This window comes from Aethalodelphis obliquidens, unplaced genomic scaffold (assembly GCF_003676395.1).
Source record: "Aethalodelphis obliquidens isolate GAN/ISIS:26980383/991018 unplaced genomic scaffold, ASM367639v1 scaffold31, whole genome shotgun sequence".
Taxonomy (NCBI): domain Eukaryota; kingdom Metazoa; phylum Chordata; class Mammalia; order Artiodactyla; family Delphinidae; genus Aethalodelphis; species Aethalodelphis obliquidens.
The window spans coordinates 354,645-377,973 of NW_020837975.1; the positions used below are offsets into that span (position 1 = coordinate 354,645).

Consider the following 23,329-nt stretch of genomic DNA (forward strand, 5'->3'; position numbering starts at 1 on the left):
CAAAAAAAAAAAAAAAAAAAAAAAAAAAAAAAAAAAAAAACACAAAAATTATATTCTGTAAAAGGGAATCTAATAAATTCTACCACATTCAAAGAATAACCTATATTCACCAAACATCATAAAAGAGGATGAAAAGATAAACCACAAACCAGGGAATGTTTTAAAGAATAAATATAAATGACAAAAGGTTACTAACATATATATAGAGAGAATTCTTACAAATAAACGCAAAAGACAACCCAGGAGAGGCAAAAATCATGCAAAGATTACCCAAAAGAGAAAATAGCGTCAATAAATATACAAAAATATAACAAATCTCATTAGTAGTCATAAAAATGCAAATTCAAAGCATAATCAAATTTGATTTCATTTTTGATTAGTTGGCAAGAGTGTGGAGTAATAAGGACTCTAATAATATACTGGGTAATTTATCTCAAAAAGTTGAATGTTCCCTATGCCACAGCTCCAGGAAACAAGCATAAGAAAGTTCATAAAAGCAAAAAATGAGAAACTATCCAAATGTTTATACATGGTAAAATGAACTTTTAAAATTCTGGTATATTCATCAGTGAAAATGAACCTGTATCAATATAAATATACCTTAAAATTAAGAATATGCATAGTCTGTGTATAAAGTTTAAAAAGAAACAAAACTAAACAATGCATTTTTTAATACATAAGTGAATAAGTGACAAAGGAAAAGCAAGGTGATGATTATCATTCAGTTCAGCCTATTACATGTGAAGGGGGTATGACTGCATAGGGATGCGTGGGGAGCCTGTAATGTTTCATTGTTTTAGTCTCTGTGTTTTATGTGTATTTATTTTATGAATAATGTTATTCTTTAAACTACACATTATTGATATAAACTCTTATATACATAAAAATTTTCTCAGAAATAAAGAAAAATAAAAGCAGTTTAGGATAATGGGATTATTGCATTTTTAATTTTTGAAAACTGCCTTTGATTTTATAATGTTGTCTTTATATTAAATACCAGAGGAATTGATTCATTTGTGTGATATTTTTTCAGATAAGAAATAGTAACTAACATTCATTACATGTATACAGGAAACATAACTTTAAAAATAAATGTCTTGGGGCTTCCCTGGTGGCGCAGTTGTTGAGAGTCCACCTGCCGATGCAGGGGACACGGGTTCGTGCCCCGGTCTGGGAAGATGCCACATGCCACGGAGCGGCTGAGCCCGTGAGCCATGGCCGCTGAGCCTGTGCATCCAGAGGCTGTGCTCCGCAACAGGAGAGGCCACAACAGTGAGAGGCCCGCGTACCGCAAAAAAAACAAAAAAAGTGTTCACCAAAAATAAATGCTGATAAGTAATTTTTTCTAAGAAATCTAATAATTGAACCCTTTCCACAAAGTGCTTCATTTAAAACATTTGTTAATATCCCATATAAGAATTCATACTGATTAAACAGAATAGCTGGCAAAACAAACAAAAAAGTAGTCTCTAATTTACATCAGGAATTAACTGATGTGATTTAGCCCCCTTCTACCTAAATGTCTATACTTTTTATTTTCCTCCTTCTCCACCCAAACCAGTAATTACTACTAAGAAATACTTTACCTAATCAGTAACTGGTCTAAATATTTGTTCAGTTGCCTCTTTGTTATTTATACCTGCACCACAACATTGACCCTGCTAGAGAAAGTGGTGTCTTACAAGAATATATAGCTTAACACCAGTGACAGGATGAGCACCTCATCTAGATGCATCTGAAGATCTCAGGGATGAGAGTCAAACACCCTCTGAACAATCGAAGAAACTTGGTAGATGGCAGCCTAGTTGTACATGGCCCAGGCTTTTCCACCACACCTATCCCCAAGTCAGTCCTATAGTCCAGTCAGAACTCCTGATGCCACAGTTTAAAAGCCTCTTGGGATTTTTACATCATTTTATCCCCTCTCTGGGTTTTCACATCTCTTTTCAACTGACTGGCTAGATTGATAAAAGTCATTCGTTTAACTGATTTTTTTTATTGCCCACTTATTATTTGCAAGTAGTGTAGGAAATAAATGAGAATAAGCCCTACACTGTCCTCAATGGGTCTTACAATCTAGCAGAAGAGATGCGCAAGTAGGTAATTAATTATATTAAAGGCAGATTGTATCAAGCATCACTTTTCAAGGTGCTAGTTAAAGGAATGCTGGTGTGAATTCTGAGTTGAGAACCTGGAAGTTTGAGTAGACCGTGTCATGTGTAAATGTGTGTGTGTGTGTGTGTGTGTGTGTGTGTGTGTGTGTTTTAAAGTTAGAAAGAATTACATACAGAGTAAATGCAGGAGATGTGAAAATGCATATTGTGTTCTGGGATAGTAAATACATCGGGCTGAAGCTAGGGTTTATAGGATCAAGATGCAGGGGAAAATGAAGCAGGAAGTCAATCTTACAATGAAATCCCAGATCCAGGGTAAACAAAAACACCTTATCATATAAGCCTGTAACAGGTGCCAATAAGTAAAATCCTTCCAATCTGTTTCACTCAGACCCCACTCTTGCTTGAAGGTGACGCTCTTCAGAAATTTGCAATCTACATTGTCAGGACTGATTCAGGCTTAACTTTGAGAAATTGGTTGCAATTACATCTCTATAGCTGCCTGTCCTTCACAGACCACAGGGAACCTTGAACAAGGAACTTTCCACTTTTCTACAAAGTATTACATCACTCCTTCCATTGAATTGTGTCATGACTATTACATATGCCATAAAATCAAGCTTCTAACAGGCATCAAGTACAAATATGAATTTTTCACCCCCTCTTGTCAACTTGATAATTATTTTAATCTCCACGCCCATAATAGATTCTATATTACTTTATTTCTGAAGTCAAACTAGCCTATTTTGTTATAACTCTCCAAATTTAAATTTAATTATAATCATCTTATTGTGCTTATTTATTAGATTATTATATTCTTTTAAAAATCATTTGCTACATGATTCTGTGTTATCCTGCCGGTCCTCTGTTAAGATGGAATAATCTTAAAAGACTCAGGTTTATTCCCCTCAGATTAAAAAAATGCCAGAAAGGAAGACATTATTTATTTATTTGTTTGTACATGTGGAGTACCCTAGAGCAGTAGCAGGTGACAAATAAATGACCAACTTGAAAGATTATGTTTGTAAGCTGTTCCAATTTCTCACCTTATGGCCTCAGAACTATTACCTTGAAATTCAGTTGTCCCCTCTCTGCCTTACTGATTGCTGAAGTCTCTAAGTGGCCTTAATGTCAAATCTAAGGTTCTAAATTTTATAACAAGATCAATTTCCACAACATTTTTATTGCCAAATACATTTTTTAAAGGATGCATTAAATTTGACTCTGTCTGAGGTACGATGGCGAACAGGTTCTTTCAGGATAAAACAAGTAGTGCACTTGTGTGAATATTTATCTGACTGCAGCTTACAATATTGGATTATTACAAATGGCGGGGACATAGCACCACTAGTGAGGTTACACCGGAGAATTTATCATCAGGAGTAGGTAGCTTTATAGAATATTGGTATTACCGTACCTACATTCTTCTTAAAAATATTTGGATCGAAGCTCATTTATCATTTAACAAGACACCTGTACAGTGCCTCCACGCCCCCACCTTCAGAAACTCTGCTGAAAATGAGATTTTTTTTTTTTAGTGGTATTTAGCTGTTCTTGTGAGCTTTTTGGCAGTGTGCTACATCACACTTGCATCTTTTTTTTTTGTTGTTTTTTTTGCGGTACGCGGGCCTCTCACTGTTGTGGCCTCTCCTATTGCGGAGCACAGGCTCCAGACGCGCAGGCTCAGCGGGCCCAGCCGCTCCGCGGCATGTGGGATTCCCCCGGACCGGGGTACAAACCCGAGTCCCCTGCATTGGCAGGCCGACTCTCAACCACTGCGCCACCAGGGAAGCCCCACACTTGCATCTTTAAAAGGGCAGGAGGGGCTTGAAATGAAATTAATTTTATGCAAACCACTATCTCTGAGAACTGATGGAGTAAATTCTATATGGTTTGATGTAATATCTTACACCTCTTCTTTGGTGGGCAGCTCCTATGAGAACAGGAGTGGCCTCAGATAATTCACATAAACTAAAACTCCAGAATCTTCCTTTTGCCACCATTGCAGAAATATGTTTCTTGTAAATTTGGTTCTGACATTTGTCATGGGATAAATACAAAATGCATTGGATGCTATACATTAAGCCCATGGGCCAAATCAGCCCCACCACCTATTTTGGTAGGTTTTATTGGAACACAGAAGTTGCTCTCACTCATTTGTGTGCTGTGCATGGCTGCTTTTGTGCTACAACAGCAAAATTGAGTAGTTGTGACAGATACTGTGTTTCTCGCAAACCAAAAATGGTTACTTTCTGGCCCTTTATAATTAGAGCTTGCTGACCCCTGAGTTGGACCAGCTCTGTTGTGCACTGTCTAGACGTCCCAGTGGTTCTGGCTGAAGGACCTGAAGGAACAGAAGGAAAGGTAGGGAGCCAGAAGGAATGCAAATGCCTAGAAAATACACTGGGATAAAGACAGTTCCACAATCCCTAAACATTGAAATGTTCTCCTCAGAGTAGAAATAAAACGTAATGGAGGTGATGTGGTAGAGGAAGGGGGTCTTTATTAGTCATCAGAAAGTCCTGGCTTTCCTTCCCTCCTCTTCCTCACCCACATCACTTCCTCCCTCAGACTGAGCCCTGTTCCTCCCCTCAGAGGTCACTGCTCGCCACCCCACACCATTCCCAGAGGGGCTTCAGAGGCTCTGCAGAGAAGTGACCTCTGACACATAATAAAGATTAAACTACTAAAGAGAACTAAACAAAACAGAAAACTCTTTCTCCACTATTATGCAACCAGAGCAAGGGCTAAAATTGCCTTTGACAGATGGGTGCTCTAAAAAGAATTAATGTAAAAACCGTGGTGTTACAGTAATATTATGTTTAAAACATCACTTCAGAAAGTGGTTCAAGCATTGGGCTGAAACAAAATCTATAGTCATTATAGGACTACATTATATTATTTTACTTATAGTAAAAAAATGAATATCATTTTTCTTTTCTAAATCTCTTTTCTAAATCTCATTTAAAGATTGTGGTTTTCATAAACAACTGTCTAAAATGTGTCCTAACTGAAGCTTTTATCACAATGTAGATAAATTGGAAAGCAAGATTTACAGTAAAAAAGGGTGACAAAAAATAATATTGAGGGTGGGGAAATGGGAAGATATTTGGCATTTGGTCAAAGGGCATAAACTCCCATCTAGAAGATAAATAAGATTTATGGTTACTATAATTAACAATACTGTGTTATATACTTGAAAGCTGTTAAGAAAGTAGATCTTAAATGTTATCACCATACACATAGAACTATTGTAATTTCGTGAGAGGATAGAAGTGTTAACTAACCTTATTGTGGTAATTATTTTGCAATATATACTGTATCTAATCATCACATTGTACACCTTATACTTGCATACGTTTTATGTCAATAATATCTCAATAAGGCTGGAAGAGAAACTAATTGCCATATTTATAAATTTTGAAGAGACATTTTCTATAATAAACTATTTTCAAGATGAAAAAAGGAAAAAAGAAATAATATTGAATAAGATTTTATTTTTGGATTACCTAAAATGGTTTGCAAGGCTGAAATTCTGGAATTAGTTCCAGAGCTCCTAATTAATTTACTATGTCCTTCATCGTCCCCTCTTTTCTATTCCACTCCTGCTGAGATCATGACATAAAGCTTTTCATGGTGCTTCCGGCCTCTGGTGTCTGCCTGCCTCAGTCCCTGCTGATGTGCACAGCCACATTAATCCTCGGATGTCTCAGAAATGGTCACCCAGTCCCCACTAACAGTCAACTTAAATACTACATTTTCTTCCAGGCATTTTTCTCACAACTCATTTTATTATTTTGCTCCAACTCACAATCAAGCCTTCCCTCCTCGCCCCATCCCCCACAAGTCCTTTATTTTATTTGTTCACTATAGTCCAGGTGGATTTACTAGGTGGTTTTTTGAAGTATTTCACTAATTTCTTTTCCATTGGTATCATTTGCAACTAATTTTTCAAATGACTTTTTTTTTTGCTAGCTTACCCAGAGACATCAGAGCAAGGTGAGGTGGATTGGAGCCAGAAGGTTTGAAATCCCAGCTCTGTTTCTGATTACCTGGCTGATGTTGGTCCAGCTATTCAATCTCTCCCTGCATGTAAGCTTTTATTTCTAAGAAAGTAATAGTACCTAACTCATAGAGGTGCCAAGAGGGTAACTTGAGTCTATGCATGTAGAGTACTTAGGCAAGCACCTGCTGTGTATTAAGCACTATGTTATAGCTTGGAGAGTATGAGCACTACCCTTGGACTTCTATGAACCCTTGCACTGTTGCTTACTGGTCTTGTAACTTTGGGAATACTACTCACCCTCTTTAAACCTCAGTTTCTTCAACTGTAAAATGGGAATAATACCAACCTAATAAGATTATTGTAAAAATTCAATGTTGAAGATGAAAAATTTTGCATAGTGTCTGGCTCATAATAAGTACTTAATTATATTAGTTGTTTCTACTATGAGTATCATCATTATTTATTGCCATCATTGGGCTTTTTTGCTACTTTTAATATTCTAGAGTTCCAAAGAACTTGAGGATGTGCCTAACTGCCCTAGTCTTTTCTATCCTACTACTATAAAGTTGAAGATTATTGGTCACATTTCCCCCTAAAGTTTTTAATTTACACTATATCAAATAGATAGCATTAGAACAAATCAGTTCTTTAAACTTTCTGAGTGCAAGAAAAGCAAATAAAAAATTACAGGTATGTTCAGTTAATGGGATTTCCAGCTGATGTCATAACTACTTTAAACCCAGTTTGTGAAGTAAGTCAGGAAAATATTAGCATATTTCTCACAATGAAGTCTTGAGTCAACTCTCACAAATTATACTCTGCCCTGAACCTGTGAGTTTTGGGGTTTTTTTTTGTCCAGGTGTGTTATCTGTTGCCCTTTTAAAGCCAGAAGCTTTGCCTTTTACATATTCATATCAAAAAAAGATGTTAATTTTTAAGACAGAGCTGTCTGGCTCTGCTGTCAGACAGGTCGCTGATAAATTTCTCTAATCTTCTGACCCCACAATTCCCTAATGGAAAAGCAAGGATTATACCTCTTACCCTTTATTATTGTTGTGAGATTATGTATCTAAAAGTCCTAAAATACAACAGCCACCTATTAAAGGTAACTATATATTTTTTATCTCTCATTGCCTCTTCCTGTGGAACTTCACATAATATAAAATGGGCATTCAATAAATGATAAGTTAAATTGAATCAAATAGCACAATACATTTTAATAGTTTAAGAATTATAAAGATGCTGATAACTGGATTGGCTACATAAATTTAGAATTTTTCTCTCTTGCTTGTTCATTTATTTTATTCATGGTCAAAATCTCATTTGAAAATGAAACACAGTTAATAGCAAGTAAGCTCATAAAATTAAAGAACTTCATCTTCTAATAAAATTAGGAAGTTGGAATTTTATTCTTCAGGCAACAGGGAGAGATTGATGTTTTCTAACAAAGAAGTGACGTGATGAATTTGTATTTTAGGAAAACAAAAGTGAATTTAGCATTTAAAACAAAACCAAGAAGCAAAAGATGAGTGTATATTTTTTGATGTTCAACTAAATAGAAGGAGACAAATCAGGAGGAACCCTGAATGGAAAAGTCCACAAATAGTTGGAGTCTCTCAAACAAGTAGGTCCATAGCGACAGTCAAAGTTTAAGATAGTTTTGGAGATGAAAACTAAAAATGTGATGTTATTATAGCCTTGTAAGGAGCTTAGAATAGAAAAGGGGGAATACAGCTAGATGAAACTTGGTAGTTTGGGAAGAAATTTTAGTGGTGATTTTTTTTTAATGGAGGAAAGGGCTTTGGTAGATTTAGTTTGGAATGATATTTGCTGCCTAAGTTACATATGAAAACTATAATACAATATGGTTTCATTTAAAGGGAAATACAGTTTCCCATCTTCAATAATGAAGAGAAATTACCTTAATTCAAATAATGAGATTATTAAAAGTTATTGCAAAGGACATTTGTAGCTTCCCCAGTAAAAGCCTTTAGCTCATATGACAAAAAATAATCACAAAAATCTGTAACTGATGGAAAGATTTAGCAGCCACTATTTTCCACTGAATGGAGAATCCATAGTGGAAGACAGCCAAAATATGGACAAGGACTTAATGCAATGTAACCATTCCTATTTGGAAAAGCCATTGATAATCAAGCTACCCATGCAAGTCGTATTTAATTAAGTTTTCTTTGACAGAAAATTATGAGAGAGGTGTTGGTAAAACACATAAAACAATGCTTTTCAACCAGCAAAAGAAAAAATGAATTTTGGGATTCTTAGGTATGCTTAGGTATTTGTCACCCTATACTGGGTCTTAATTTTTCAGTGGGCATATAATTGGCAAACTCATAATCAACTCAGAAGAAAAAAATGATATAGAAGCTATTAACTTGTACCCAGCACAGCCTTTTAAGAACATACCTATAGAAATAAAGTAATGCTCAACTCACTTTCATTATTAATCCTTAAGCCATGCTGTATATAAACCATAGATTAAAAAAAACTAATACATACTAATAATGTAAAAAACAAGAGAATGGGGCTTCCCTGGTGGCGCAGTGGTTGAGAGTCCGCCTGCCGATGCAGGGGACACAGGTTTGTGCCCCGGTCCAGGAAGATCCCACATGCCGCGGAGCGGCTGGGCCCATGAGCCATGGCCGCTGAGCCTGCGCGTCCGGAGCCTGTGCTCCGCAACGGGAGAGGCCACAACAGTGAGAGGCCCGCGTACCGCAAAAAACAAAAAAAACAAACAAAAAAAAACCCAAGAGAATGGTAGATCTCCTCAAGGCTGAGGTGGCATTTTTTGCTCTCTTCCCGCTTGTCTATAGCAGACACTACAAAAAGATCACAGCTGCAGAGCCTGGAGGAAACTTCAAAATACACTGTGAAGTAATATTTTCCATCAGCTAAAATTCACCTTAAAAAAGCTTCAGAGAGAAAACCTATGTTCATGCTCGTAAGTGTTGTAAGTGTTAAAAAAGACCTTAGTCATCATGGTAATTAAGGTACAGGTTTGGATACAACCATTAAGTGTGTGGCCAACAGAAGAACCTGCATCTGTTCTAAAATGGCTTAAACGTGTAAAACACGATGCTAGAAGAAGGATGGCTTAATCAAGCTTCAACTTTAGAAGAAAAATACACACAATTTTAAAAGACACAATCTTATATTATTTGGGCACATAATTTAATATTTTAATAGTGTTTAAATACCACTAACTTTCTATGAACATTTGAACCACAGGTAGTATTATGCCCATTCTATAGTTTCAAAAAGTATTTCATTAACCTTACATGTGTTGGTTATTGTAAATATTAGTAACATTTCACAAAACAAAATCCTACAACACATTCTGGTAAATTAGTTTCTGCTAAGAGGAGACTTGAGCATGAAACTTAAACAAGACTGTTTAATGGAATACAAATATCAATCTAGAAACTCTAATAAAAATCTCTCTTTGCTGGGTGAAGGCTCTTAGCTTTTACACAGAAAACCACATGTGGTGCTCCTCAAAATGCATTATAGATCAGGCTCATAATCTTTCCTTCCACAAAAATGGCACAAGAATTGATTTCAATTATCATTCAATACTTATTTCCCTCTCCTGTCAAAAAAATGTTCCATACACTTGAAACTGAAGGTTGGCAGCCTGAATTCATTTATGGAACTTTTAAGTGCTATTGAATTACAGTGAATTTTCTAGTCCTCTCATTGTTACTGGGAGGATGCCTCAGAGTCTGAAATATATGGTAGGATGTGCTACAGTGCCAACAGGCTTAGTAAGACTGATGGGAAGAAAAGCTTCTCAACAATTTGTCAAAATGAATTTCATAAATTAGGCTAACATGACTGATTATACATGACCAGCACCTCTCCTGCAGAACTGAGCTGACATCTCTCTTTGCTTTGTTTGCCCCCATACAAGTCCCTGTCTGGGTATGAACTGTTGGAAAAACCACGAGGTAATTTAAAAATAATTTTAAAATATTTTAAAATTTAAAAAATTTTAATTTTTAAAATTTAAAAAATTTTAAAAAATATTTTAAAAATAGACCTATGTCTTTTGAAACTAGAAACTATTTTGCGTGTCTGAGGGTTTTGGTTTGTTTGTTTTCATGCTATACCAACACATAAGATGCAAGAGAGTATTTATGATGTTGTCAGTATGTTTTCATACAGTGTGATGTTCTGGTGGGCACTTCCAGAAGTTGTGTGCCTTTACTTGCACGTTCAATTCTCCCACAGAACTTTTGTTAAAAGGACAGCATTTCCACAAAGGAACAGCATACTTATCAACAGTACCAGCATGGTTGTAACTAAGGACAGTGGAACAGACTTGCAGTACTAGAAACTAAGGTTACACAGTTCTTTCTTTAAGCAATACCCCACTGGACCCCTCCAGCCCTATATATAAACTTTCCTATAAATGTTGCCATTGTTTTCCTCTACGGGATCCAGAGATTATGGGTTTGAAGGTTATATAATTTTGCATTCTATCTTTAAGAAAAAGGTTACAAAATTATTAATATAAGTTAAGCATGAGAGTGAATATTTATTTTGAATGAGAAAAGCAATCAGGACCAATTGCAAAATTTTAAAAGCTGAAAATACTACAAATATCACAAATTCCCGAAAATAATATAGTATTTTTATTAACTGCCTGATGTACCCCTAAACGACTTTTCCCTATTTTTTGAAGCACAGGTTTTTATCACCTCTAATATGACAATGATTTTATAATATTTTCTATAGAGAGCTGAAGAAATTCAGTTTTTTCCCTCTAGCATGGTTGATAGAAAAACATTGTTAACACTGATAGTTTTGAAACATTTCTTTCAGTTTCACATCTCATTGATGGTTAGTTATAGACTGTTAGAATTGTCACATTTGGGGAAGCCCCTATCAAATTTCTTTCACAGTTGAGCTAAATGACATAGAAGAGTTTTTGACAGAACATTTCCAGCCCCAAACCATTCAGTTCCGGTTCCTCCAACACTAAGCACGCGTCCCAGCACCAGTGCCGAGGGCACGACTAAACAGCAGACTCAGATCTCCATCCATGAATACATCGGATGAGCCAGGAAGAGTATCCCCGGAGTTACTTCTACAATGCAATGTTAGCAGTACCTAACTCATACAAGTAAACCTAGTCGACTAAACCCAAACTTAAAGAATCTCCAACACAAACTCCACTTGGCACGCTCTCACAAACAGCCTTATCCACTCCAACACGACCCCACCCATGGGAAAGTGTGACAGGTAGGCAAGTGATCGCAACTGATAGCACGTAAAACACCTTACTTTTGCAACAAAGGAACATGACTGTGTGAGCACTTCCCTGTGCCTGGAAGGTCAGTTCTTCCAGCACGGCCCTCCCTCCTCCTGCCCCCTGCGCACACACCCCCACACAACACACCTCTGCCGAGCCTGGGCTGCCTGTCCCGACTCCTCCCTCATCCTCTTGACAGCAAACCTTAGTGTTTCCATCTTCAGTGTTACCTTTGCCTTGATTCTTCCAGTCACTTTCCTGCGCTCATAGTCAAGGCCACCTCTCACTAAGTTTCACCATTGTAGTCGAATCCCTAAATCCACCCTAACCAACTGAGAATGATAAAATTCCCCCAAACCTTAGTTTATCCTCTGCTTAAAAACCTTCATGTGGCCCTTTATTATATAATCAGTGGCATTATAACCTCAGCCTTTGAACTCATCTGTAACCCCAATTATTTCCCCTGCTATTTTAAATGAACTCTCTTTCCCCAAATTATTTTCCTGTATTCCTTGGGTTTGCTTTGAAAAGTCCCTCTTCTTGCCTTCCCCTTTATCATTCCTTTTTGCATGGAGCATCCTTCCTCTTCTCTCTAATTCTCAAAGTAATACTTATTCATCTTGGTCTGCTGTTGTTTTGCTTACCGTCTTAGAGGTTTTTCTAAATACCCATAGTTGTGAAAATAATTATCTTTGCTGGAGAAGGTATAGTCTCTATTTGACACAATATATGCTATGTTGTACCTTCATTCAGTTATTGTTTACATAGAATGTGTATATGTATGGAACTGTGCATGTGTATAACATCTTTCCAACAATATCACAGGTTTAATTTATTTGCTATTACCAAGCACATTACTTAGAACTGCAAACATAAGATAAATGTAAGAAACAGTTTCTGCCTATAGGATGTTTAAATCTTGTAAGTGGGAGAAGATAAGAGTGACAATTATAATAGAGTAAGATAAGAGCCCCACACAGCAATTACATATTATATGTTAATCGTTAGACTTTTGGACCCTCCCACTAGAGCCATGCTTTTGAAAGTTGAGGCAGCGTCTCTTTAATCACAGTTTTAATTTTTTTTATTTTTTTATTTTTTTGCGGTATGCGGGCCTCTGTTGTGGTCTCTCCCGTTGCGGAGCACAGGCTCTGGATGCGCAGGCTCAGTGGCCATGGCTCACGGGCCTAGCCGCTCCACAGCATGTGGGATCTTCCCAGACTGGGGCACGAACCTGTGTCCCCTGCATTGGCAGGTGGACTCTCAACAACTGCGCCACCAGGGAAGCCCCACAGTTTTTATTTTTCCGACACCTAGTTTCTAGATGTATTGAGTTCTCTATAGTTGTAGATGCTCGTGTAGGGGCTGGGAGATGTCCTAAATATTGCCGAGGGGATTCAAACACTGACTGATGATCTGGATTTAAGGTATGAAGTACAAATGACCTGTATACATGTGTTTGAGTTCTTTGTGAGACAAGTACTATGTAGAATATAAAACTGGGTACAAGCTTCAGTCTACTATAGCTGGTTGGTAGTGTTATCATGAGATCAGTGACGGGAACCTAGTAGGTATTCAAAAGTTTAAGTTTATTTTACATATTATCCACTGATAGAACTTTATATTTTGTTGTGTGGAGCTTTTTAAAAATCTATTCCCCAAATCTACTTCAATCATGATGATGGAGCTGAAAAAAAGTAAATGTACTCTTCTTAGCAGAAAGTCAGTGAAGAGAAGCTTTAAAATATTTAAAGTCTGGATTAGGACATGTAACAAACTAAAGTTCACATTTTAAAAAGATTCAACTAACGCTAAAGATGGTTTTGAACAGCAGTCTCATTGACGGTGAGCTGTTTCAGGTCGGGCAAGCAGCCACAAGAAGATCTGATCACCTGTAGACAGTCCACGTGGTCAGAGCCTCAGCAGGGAAGGAAGAAAGGTCTGAAGAGTGAATTGCCCCATACTGTCATTTATAATAAAGGGAATCTTGTCTAAGTAATTTTATCTGAAAGTTAAGAACCCCTTGATATTTTCACAATCAACTCAGCATGGTGCTGTTATTTTGCTACTGAGACACTTAAACTTTTGTTTTTCTTACCTCTCACAGAGGAACGAATTATTTAAAATTTAGGATTTCTGTCAAGTTCATAATATTTTTCTCCTTCTCTGGAAACTAATGCCTCTCCATATGGTCCTTGGGGCTGGGTACCCAGGAAGCATGCTTATGTTGTGTGAATGTCACGCCTACACCACCCACGTCACTGGTAGCTGATGAGTCTGTAGATCCCAGATCTGATTTCAAGAGACACCTGCTCTACAGTCATAGACACCTGGCAAGCCCGAATGAACACAATTCTCCCACCTGGGGATCCAGATTAGGGCTGAGAGATGGCCAGCCAGTCAGTATCTGTAGGTGAGGAGAACTGGACTTGGATATGTAAACTTGGCAGCACCATGTGCTGAGTCATGTTGATCAGCGTAGCCAGTTTGTATGTTAAAGTGGAATGAAAACATATGCAAAAAAACCAGAGAGGAAATGTGGGGAGGGATTCTAGTGCCTTGGTTTAGCTATTTCTTAAGGCCTGATGGCATTCCTATTACTGGACTTCATGATGCCTAATACAGGAAATTTTTACATGTTGAGATGTGGGGAAGTCATTCTGGATTATACATGAGTTAACTTGAATTATATTCTAACTAGAACAGCCTGTTTGTGGCCTATAAAACATACATTGTATATCTGCTTTAATTATTAAAGAAAAGGGTTCATTGACCAGAAGTAAAGGATGTCCATGTTAAAATAAAGACTAAATGCCTTCCTTCCTGGGACGCCAGTGCTGGTACTCCTTTGATGATAAGACTCCCTTCCCAGGTGCCAGGGCCATATTGACTTGCTGTGTACATGCTGATCTGTTTTTTTGAAACCTTGAAGGAAAGTATCCCTGACTTGTTTGATGTTCTTTGCTCTGACAATGCATAAAACAGTGTTGAAAACCCTGCTCCTCTGGAGCAGTTCCTCAGAGTAATCCGGGAAGCTGGCTTCTGGATTATAGTCCTCAGTTTGGCTCAAATAAAACTCTTTTCTCTTCCTGTTATAGATTGTTTATTGATTTTCATTTACAGAGTCCCCCACCCCAGGTTTGTTTGTTTACTTATTTACTGCTAAAAGAAGATGACATAGCTTCTCCTATTTGCAAATAATGATGCCCAATTAATTCACAAAAAGTAGCTAAATGTCTGTGACTTCAATGGGTTCATAGCTTATCCCAGGGAGAAATTTAAGAGTATAATACATGATGAAATTTTGTGTAATAGTTATTTCTTATTGACTGTCTATAATGTTCGGGGTACTTATGCATGCTTATGTTTTAAGTGCTTATGGATGCTTATTCCTAACATTCATTGCAGTCTTGTGAGGCTGAAATGATTATCGCCATTATATAGAAGAGGAAATGCAAGCCGCAGAGTGTTATAAATTACACAGCTAGTGACACATTTCAAATTGTGGGATGCTGCTTTCTGTTTCAAAAATCGGGTGGTGTTCACCCAGCAACACAACAGACTTTCCTGAAGGCCAAACTTTCCAACCCCCTGTCTGTGTCACTCCGTACTCCTCATTTCAACAAATGACACCTCAGTTTTACCTGGTTGTTCAGTCCAAGGTTCAGTTTAACCTTCACTTCACAAAATTATCTTTTACTCTTTTCTTTTTTCCCACCTCCTCCATCTATCCCATCATCAAATCCTACTAGATCATTTCCACAGTTCACTCAGAATAGACCTCTTCTTACCCCTCTAAGCCTCGTTTTGTCGATGGGGATGCCGCCAGTCTCCTTATTTCAATTCTTGTGCCCACCTCACCACATACTCTGTTCTCTGCAATGTATACAGAAGAAACCTTTTAAAAAATAAATCTGCTCATGTCACTTTCCTGCCCCAAACTCTCCAATAGCAACATGAATTGGCCTGTCCATCCCTTGACCTCATCTGGTCCCCCTCACACACTCTCTCCAGCCTTGATGTCTTCCTTGCTGATCCCCAAACACTTCAAGCATGTTCCTCCTCAGTGCCTTTCTGCTTGCTGTTTCCTTAACCAGGGATGCCTTTGTATAGAGGCAGCCCCTTGGCCTAGACTCTACCTTTAGTTAGACACTTGCTGGAGCCTCTATGTCAGAGAGACCTTCCCTAACAGCTCTTTTGATGGTGGTGCCCTCCTGCCACCTCCCTCTGGAGCCCTTATCTCTACCTGACTTTACTTTATTCATTTCTTTATATATGTTTGTTCCTGTCTTCTCCCACTAAAATGTAAGCATTATGAAAGTAAATATTTGATCTGTTTTGTTCACAGCTACATCTCTAGGACCATTAGAACAGTGCCTGAAATAAGATAGAGGCTCAGTAAAGGACTGAGTGAATGAATTAAAGGGCCTGGATACTTTAAATCTAAGTTTTAAAAATCAGATTTACATGGCTTTGCATTTTCTTTTACTTACTATAAAAGAACCACACTCCTCTTAAATTTTCCCATTCAGAATATACCCTTTATCGGAATATGCCCATACTTCCATAAACTCTTTATTCCTTTGTAGCTTACTGTTTTTTGCCTTGCAGTCCTTGATCTATTCATTACAAATTGGAATGCATGTGAAAGATTACAATATTTTTGGAGCTACATGAAAAACTACAATGCTTTTCTAATCTTGTTCTCTTTCACTGTGCCCTATAAGCCCTGTAAATTCTTTGATTAATAACAATGTTGACCGCTATTTCTCTTTTAATTTTTGAAATAAAGATTTGACTGTTTAGGCTTCTGTTTGGAAGACAAATACACCATAGTGGCAAAGCACATAAAGATGGTAGACCTAGTTCCTCAGAGATAAAAAACAAAAAGAAAAACAAAAAACAATCCCACCTTCCCTGTTGTGGATTATTCATTCATTCAACAAGCACTTATTTCCTACACAGTACATCTCACGGAAGAGATGGTAGAACCAGGACCAGGGTTTGTGTTTTCAGATCAGTGGTCTTGTTCAGAGGGTAGAATATGTTTTCTGCTGCAGATGTTGCAATTTTCAGACTAAGATTTTAAATACTGATACCTGATGTTGTACAAGATACCTGAGATGAACACATTTCCCCTTTTCTCACAGAAATGGATTTTTAAACTTAATTTTTTTTTAATCAAACGGGAATAAACTTTTATTAAACATATACAACACCAGGGGCACAAAAGGAGAGTTAGCACTGAAATATAAACTAGAAGCGTGAAACCAAACTCACGTGTGGTTCAGAACTTATCGACTGGAGATTTTCCAAGGGAGGAGAAAGGATTTTTTTGCATGAGACTTGAAAAATGTAGATAGGAGCAAATACACAAATGCATGAAGTTAAAATAGGCCATTTCCGTGTTTTTACGACTTGTTCTATCCTGAGATTCTGTCGCGCAAGTTTTCCATATTTGATAATAAGACGACACGCCCTGGGCACAACCGGCCTAACCTCTCGTGGACCCTAACCTTGGTCTTGGAACTTACCGCCTCACTGCTGAGCATTTTACAGAGGCCATGATTTTCAGATACACAGACGTGCGTACGAAGTAGACGCGAACAGCATCAGCCTTTCAGGTTTAGTAGCAGCTTTGAGGTTTCGGCGACCCGGAAGCATTTCGGCTCAGGATGTGATTTTTTTCGCGACGCTAAGCACATGTGGGGGACCGCGCGGCGGACCGAGTTTTGTCGATTCCTCGCTGGGTTCGGCCCTGGAGCCAACGAACCCGGACGCGGCGACGCCTCTCGGCCGTCCTTCGGGGGCCGCGGCGCACCGGCTGCCTGGGAACCTGGGCCGCCGAGCACGGGTCGGGGAGAACTGGGGCCGGGAACCGCGGCCGCCGCCACCCACGGGCCGGGAGCCGGAGCCGCCCAGCACGGGCCGGGAAGGCCGGAGGGACGGCCGGTCGGCCGGCGTCCGCGGGGTGCGCTGGGCCAGTGTGGAGGCCCCAACTACCTGAGGATGTTGTGCCGCCTCCATGCTCCGGTTCTGGTTGCTCGAGCGCACCACCGCCACCCGCAGCCACGACGACGGTCCGTGACTCCCGCTGCCGGACTCCCCACCCAGCCGCGCCGCTTCCGCGCGAGCAAGATTAAACTTAATATTTTTTTCTTCACTCTTACAGATATTAGTCAGTGTTTCATATTTAATCAGTAGCGTTCCTAAAAACTAACATGCTTTAAGCATTAATGTGTTCTTAGTGACACCTATCAACCATTTTCACTTTGTTTTAAGATTACATTTTTCTTGGTTATTAACCAGTCCATAAAACAGTTATATGTTTTGAATGCACAGAATGTGACGGTAACCGTCCTTGAAGAGTTTATATTAGTAATCATTCACAGAGGACATTTGAGAGAACGGCATGTCTATGGATGGTTGAATGAAACAAACACCTAGATTAGGGGACGGGCACCCTGGAGAGGTTAAAGGCAAAATATATCTGTTTCATAGGACTATGATCTGGCTTGCATCAATTCAATTGAACATTTAGAGTGGACTTAGTATGGTTATACAAGTGAATAGAAAACTGCCCCTTTTTACAAGTTTCACAATCTAGTAGGAGAAATAGATACAGGGACTAGAATATATGACCAATGGAAAGCTAACAACCTGGATGAAAGAGGTTAAAGGGAGTATAACGTGATACAGAGGACTGGAAAGGGAGGAGGTGCTTAGAGACACTGCACTTCTGTTCAGTCTATATTTTTTGAGTTCTGAATTCTTACCTGCCAATTCCATATCTTTTATATAGTGAGAGAGTAGGATATTTAAATGAAAAACCAACCACATGGTCTTAAATTATTAACAAAGTTTATAATATAATCACATTATATTTGTCAAATACTTCTGAGTTATGTTAATCTTTATCATGTCCCAGGATAATCTTCTAAATACATGACTATTCACATTATGTTTATAATTATTTCCATTTTGAAATTGATTGAGTGTTCTAAAGATAAGAAAACCTGAGGATAGTTTGTTTCTTAAAATCTAAGCTATTTAACTGATACTAACAACAATGATGGCACCTGTACAATGAAAGATTTTCTCAAAATGCCCTCATTTAGGGCTTCCCTGGTGGCGCAGTGGTTGACAGTCCACCTGCCGATGCAGGGGACACGGGTTTGTGCCCCGGTCCGGGAAGATCCCACATGCCGCGGAGTGGCTGGGCACGTGAACCATGGCTGCTGAGCCTGCGCGTCCGGAGCCTGTGCTCCGCAACAGGAGAGGCCACAACAAGTGAGAGTCCCGCGTACCGGAAAAAAAACCAAAAACAAAAAAATGCCCTCATTTAAAATGCACTGCTAAATTCTGTTGCAAATGACATTTGTTTTCTGCAACAAACATTATTTGCTATATTCGTGGTATATGAATGTCTTTGAAGTTTAACTTATTCCCCATCAAACTTAACTCCTCCTAATTAACTGATTTCTCAAGAGTACTTACATACTCTTCATACCCCTCATGGGCTGGAGGAGGGGGTGCCCTGTATCCTGGCACAGTGGGTGATGCCCGTGCTCGCGGGGCAGGGACGCCTCTTGCTACAGGGGGCACTGGAAGAGCACCACGGGTCACAGTCGTCCCTCTAGGGGTGAGAACGCCTCGTCCAGGTGGTGGGGGAGGAGGAATGGCACCCCCACGGCCCCTAGGAGAAACAGGTCACATACAGATGAGAAACAAGTAATGAGAGCAGGCAAAGCTCTCATCGTATAGCCTCTATACAATGGGAAGAAAACACATTTATTTCTGCATGTCTGAGTGTTGTGAGTGTGTGTGTTTAATGGAGATTCTTTAGGATATAAAGCATTTTGACCTCCACAGAATAAGTTTTGTAAATATTGGTTATGACTTAGTTATCATAAAAACCATGTAAAATAATTTGATATTTTCTTTTATAACACTAAAAATTCAAAGCAAAGCAAACAAAAATCAACCCACTCTGATTTTTATTCCAAATTTACCAAAAAAGTCTCAAATGAGAGCAGTGTCTAGTACATGACTCACTGTACCATCCATAGCTGCTAATTGTCAATGTCTCCTCCATGCTGGAGGTTATTGACAGTGATGGGCAATTTTGTCACTTACAAAAAAAAAAATCTGTCTGCACTTCGATAAAATGTGGAACTCTAACCATCATGATATCATTCTGCTTATTATAGTAGCTTAAGTTTGAGGTCATTGTCACTGATTTATCATTATGCATGTAACCCCCTGAACTGGTACAGTCCCTGATAAAATTTATTTCCTATGGTAACTATGGTGCTAGTGAAATACATGAGGGCTCTGCAAAAAAAAATAACACACTGAGTACTTGGTACTGCAGTGCTTGACACAAAATTAACTTGTATTAAAAGTGTAAGATCAAATGGTTGCAGTAAACTCTTATGGTATTCTGAGGCCTTTGGAAAGGTTGAGTGTTTGTCTAAAGTTTTTGGGCAAAAGCATGGTTATTTCATTTTTTATTATGTCTGAAAGTTTGGCCTCTAGAAAGTACTGCTTTCAGCAAGAACGCTAAAGCTTTGGGGGAAATAATGATCACGGGATGTGAACCATCACACTGTTTGGCTGCACCCACAGATGGGGTTGTAGGTTATGCTTTCTGGTATGAGGAGCAGTCAGCTGGCTCTTGCAGAAAATGAGCTTGACGAGTGAACAATAAGAATGCTGGTAAAGCTTTTAAAAGTTTTAAATAGATTATAGAGCTGATGAATAGAGAGATTATTAGAGAACTTACTGTGAGTCTAATGTACAGAGAATGCTCTCCTGCACTGGGAGACCCTAGAAGGCCCAGTGCCCACTTCAAGCACAATGTAACTGAGACCACAATATTCTACATTAGCATGATAATATAAAAGCTGATCTATAAGATGGATATAAAGAGTAATTTTACCTTCACTGGATCTCCAAGCACCTTATATACAGGGTGTGCATACATCCAGGTTTGCCCAGAATAGTTCAGAATTACAACTGTTGTCCTAGTTTAGCATTTTAATACTTTCAACAGTGTCCCTGTGTGGGTGGTAAGTTATATGTCACCTTACTTTAAGCTATATTCACAAGTTATATCTATACCACTGAATAATCACAGGTAAGTGTTATAACTCCCTGAGCCTAAGGTAGATTATTTTTCTAAAGTGTAAAATAAGATTTCTGAATCTGTAGCCATTCTTCCTGCTTTAAAATTATGATGCTCAAATCAAATCTAATTTCTCATCCCATTCCTTCATCAACTGTCTCCCAGACAGAGCCCTGGAAAATCTGTCTCTTGAATCTGACTCATTACCTCCTACACATTACATCCCTTCCCTGGAATATTAACCCTATATCTCTCTTCAACTCAAGTCCTCAATTCAACTCAAGATTCACATCACCTATTTAGAACGTAGTGTCCCTGGCTGAATCCACTCTACAATGTTCTTTCCTTTATTTTTCTGACTTCTTGAAAGTTTTCTATCCTTAATTCTTCACCTCCTGCTCATTCCTGAATCAAATGCAATCTAGTTATTGCTTTCTCCTCTTTATTGAAAATATTCTTGACTGGTATCACCAGAAGCCTACTGGTTTCTAAATCCACTGGAAATCAGTCCCCATTCCACTGTAACTGTTATATTTATCACTATGGGTTACTATCTGGAAAACGCCTTCTTTGAACTTTTATGACTCTGCTTTTCTCCATATTTCTTCCTCCCTCCTTTATATTCTTCAGGCTCATTCATTGACATCTACTCCTGGGCCCACCTTGGAATGTGGCTATCCCCATTTTCTTCCCCCCACCCTCCTTCTGTGCCTCACGGTGCACCCCTGCAGTCTCTAACCCTGATGGCTGTTATCTCTTTCCTTCCTACCACACACCATACCCTGGATCATGTCTCCTTAACTGGTCTGCATATTAGAGTCACTTAAAGACCTTTGAAAACCTCCAGACTCCAGACCGTACCCCAGGCCAATTAAGTCACAGTCTCTAGCAGCAGCGAGCTTTCAGTGATTCCAATGTGCAGACCAGTTTGGGAACCACTGCCTTACATCTGTCATCTAACTTAAAAATCTTGACAACCTTGTCATGTAGCCATTTCTAAGCTATTTTAAAGGTTGAGAACCAAGTCACAGAAAGTACAAGTCACCTTCCCAAGGTCACACTGGCAATCCATAGACCTAGGATTAATTATATTCTTCATTAAATTTGGTCCTTCACCTAATTTTAGTGGATGATGTCATTAATCTCTAACCAGGGCAGACATGAGAGAGTTATACTGTCTAGGACCACTCTCTTGTCTCCAACATCTAATTGGGCACTAATTTGTATAAATTCTAATCTCTAATCTAGTCCTTTATCTCTCTAACACTCCAAGTGGTATTCATTTCTGTGTTGGATAATGAACTTGTATTCTCCCTGGCTTCCTTGCCACACACCTCTCTGTCTGTCTTTCTCTCTTTGCTCTAATTCTTCTCTATCACTCACAGTGGTGACTGAGTAGTCTTTCTTGGAGACAAATATGATTAGTCCCCTCTTTAAAAAGCTCCATTAGATTCTATCTATGTATTAGTTCTCATTGTAGTAAACAAAACCTTCAAAGTCTGCCTCAAATGTTTTATTTTCCACTGTTCACTCTCATTCAACATGTAGCAGTGACGTGTGTGAAGATCTTAATTCTTCAATTACATAATATATATTATTATAATATATAGATGTAATACTTTGTTTTCTGGTATGCATTATTATTGGAAGATTAGATAGTTTTCATAGATATGCTTGTTGAAACATAAATTCCTTTAATTAAAGAAATTTTCAACAAATTAAAGTTTTAAAAATATACCAGGTACCGTTCTTTTTGAATTTCAGTGTAACTGAATAACTTAAAAAAGTCACAATTTCATAAATATGTACAAATCAGAATCCATTAACCCATGTGTTCAAGAACTTTCTGATCAATATGATCTTCTGTTTTGTGAAGCTATTTTCTTATTCTTGTTTAATTGCAGATATATTTCATCATGTGGTTTGAAACAGAAGACAACAGAGTTCTGCTACATTTACTTTTATTAATGTTAATACATTAATTACATCAAGATAGCACTGAAAGTGAGGTTTAATTTTCAATATTAATTTTCTTTTTTAACATATGCAGTATCAGATTGTATGATATATGGAATGTTAAAAAGCAAAAGCTTTCAATCAAATTTTTCTTCTAAGATATTTAAAAGTCTAGATTATAATGCACTCTTCTTTATTAAATAATTAAAGAGATTAATATTTTACATTAAAACTTCACTGAAATTGAAATCTTATATGGTCCACTCAAATATGACAAATGTATTATTACCTTAAGGAACACCAATAACAAAACAAAATCTTTTAATATGATGATTTTGTAATCTTAAAAGCAGGTTAATGCATTATTCTTTTAAATGGTCCCTATTCCAAGGAATATAGAATAGAAAAAAACTTGTTGCCTCTATAGTCATTCAATACATACTTAGGTTACACCATATATAACTGCCAAAATTATCATTTTTTGAACTACAAAAGTGACAATTTCATTATTAAAACCCTATGATTTAATCAGTTTAAGATTGCCTGCAATGGTGTCATTTCACAACCCATCATGCTGAAGTTAATACAAAGGCTTTGTAAAAGGCTGATTCCATTAAAAATAGTCCATAAAAAATGTTATGTCACATTAATTTTTAGCAATAAACTAATGTTCCTAGGTAGCATTAGAAAGCTCATATAAAAAAAATTTTTTTAAGAAAAAAATGTGAAAATAATCACTGAAACATTTTCAGAAGTTTTTCCTTTAATCAAAGTAATTTCTATAATTGCCACATTTTACCTTTAGTCAATTATTTCCTTGATATTTTGTTTGGAAATTGATCATTCTTAACTTC

General features: G+C 37.9%; 1 protein-coding gene across 4 annotated transcripts in view; it reads right to left on the minus strand.

The window, feature by feature from the left end:
• KHDRBS2 (KH RNA binding domain containing, signal transduction associated 2) overlaps positions 1-23,329 on the minus strand; it is a 713,761-nt gene that overhangs the window by 282,744 nt on the left and 407,688 nt on the right. For all 4 annotated transcript variants that reach the window (XR_003437134.1, XR_003437135.1, XM_027126844.1 and 1 more), the window contains exon 6: positions 18,890-19,088. Coding sequence is in view for 2 of the 4 variants with exons in the window: in XM_027126844.1 (XP_026982645.1) it covers positions 18,890-19,088 (199 nt within the window). In the remaining 2 variants the exon portion in view is untranslated. The remainder of the gene's footprint in view (positions 1-18,889; positions 19,089-23,329) is intronic.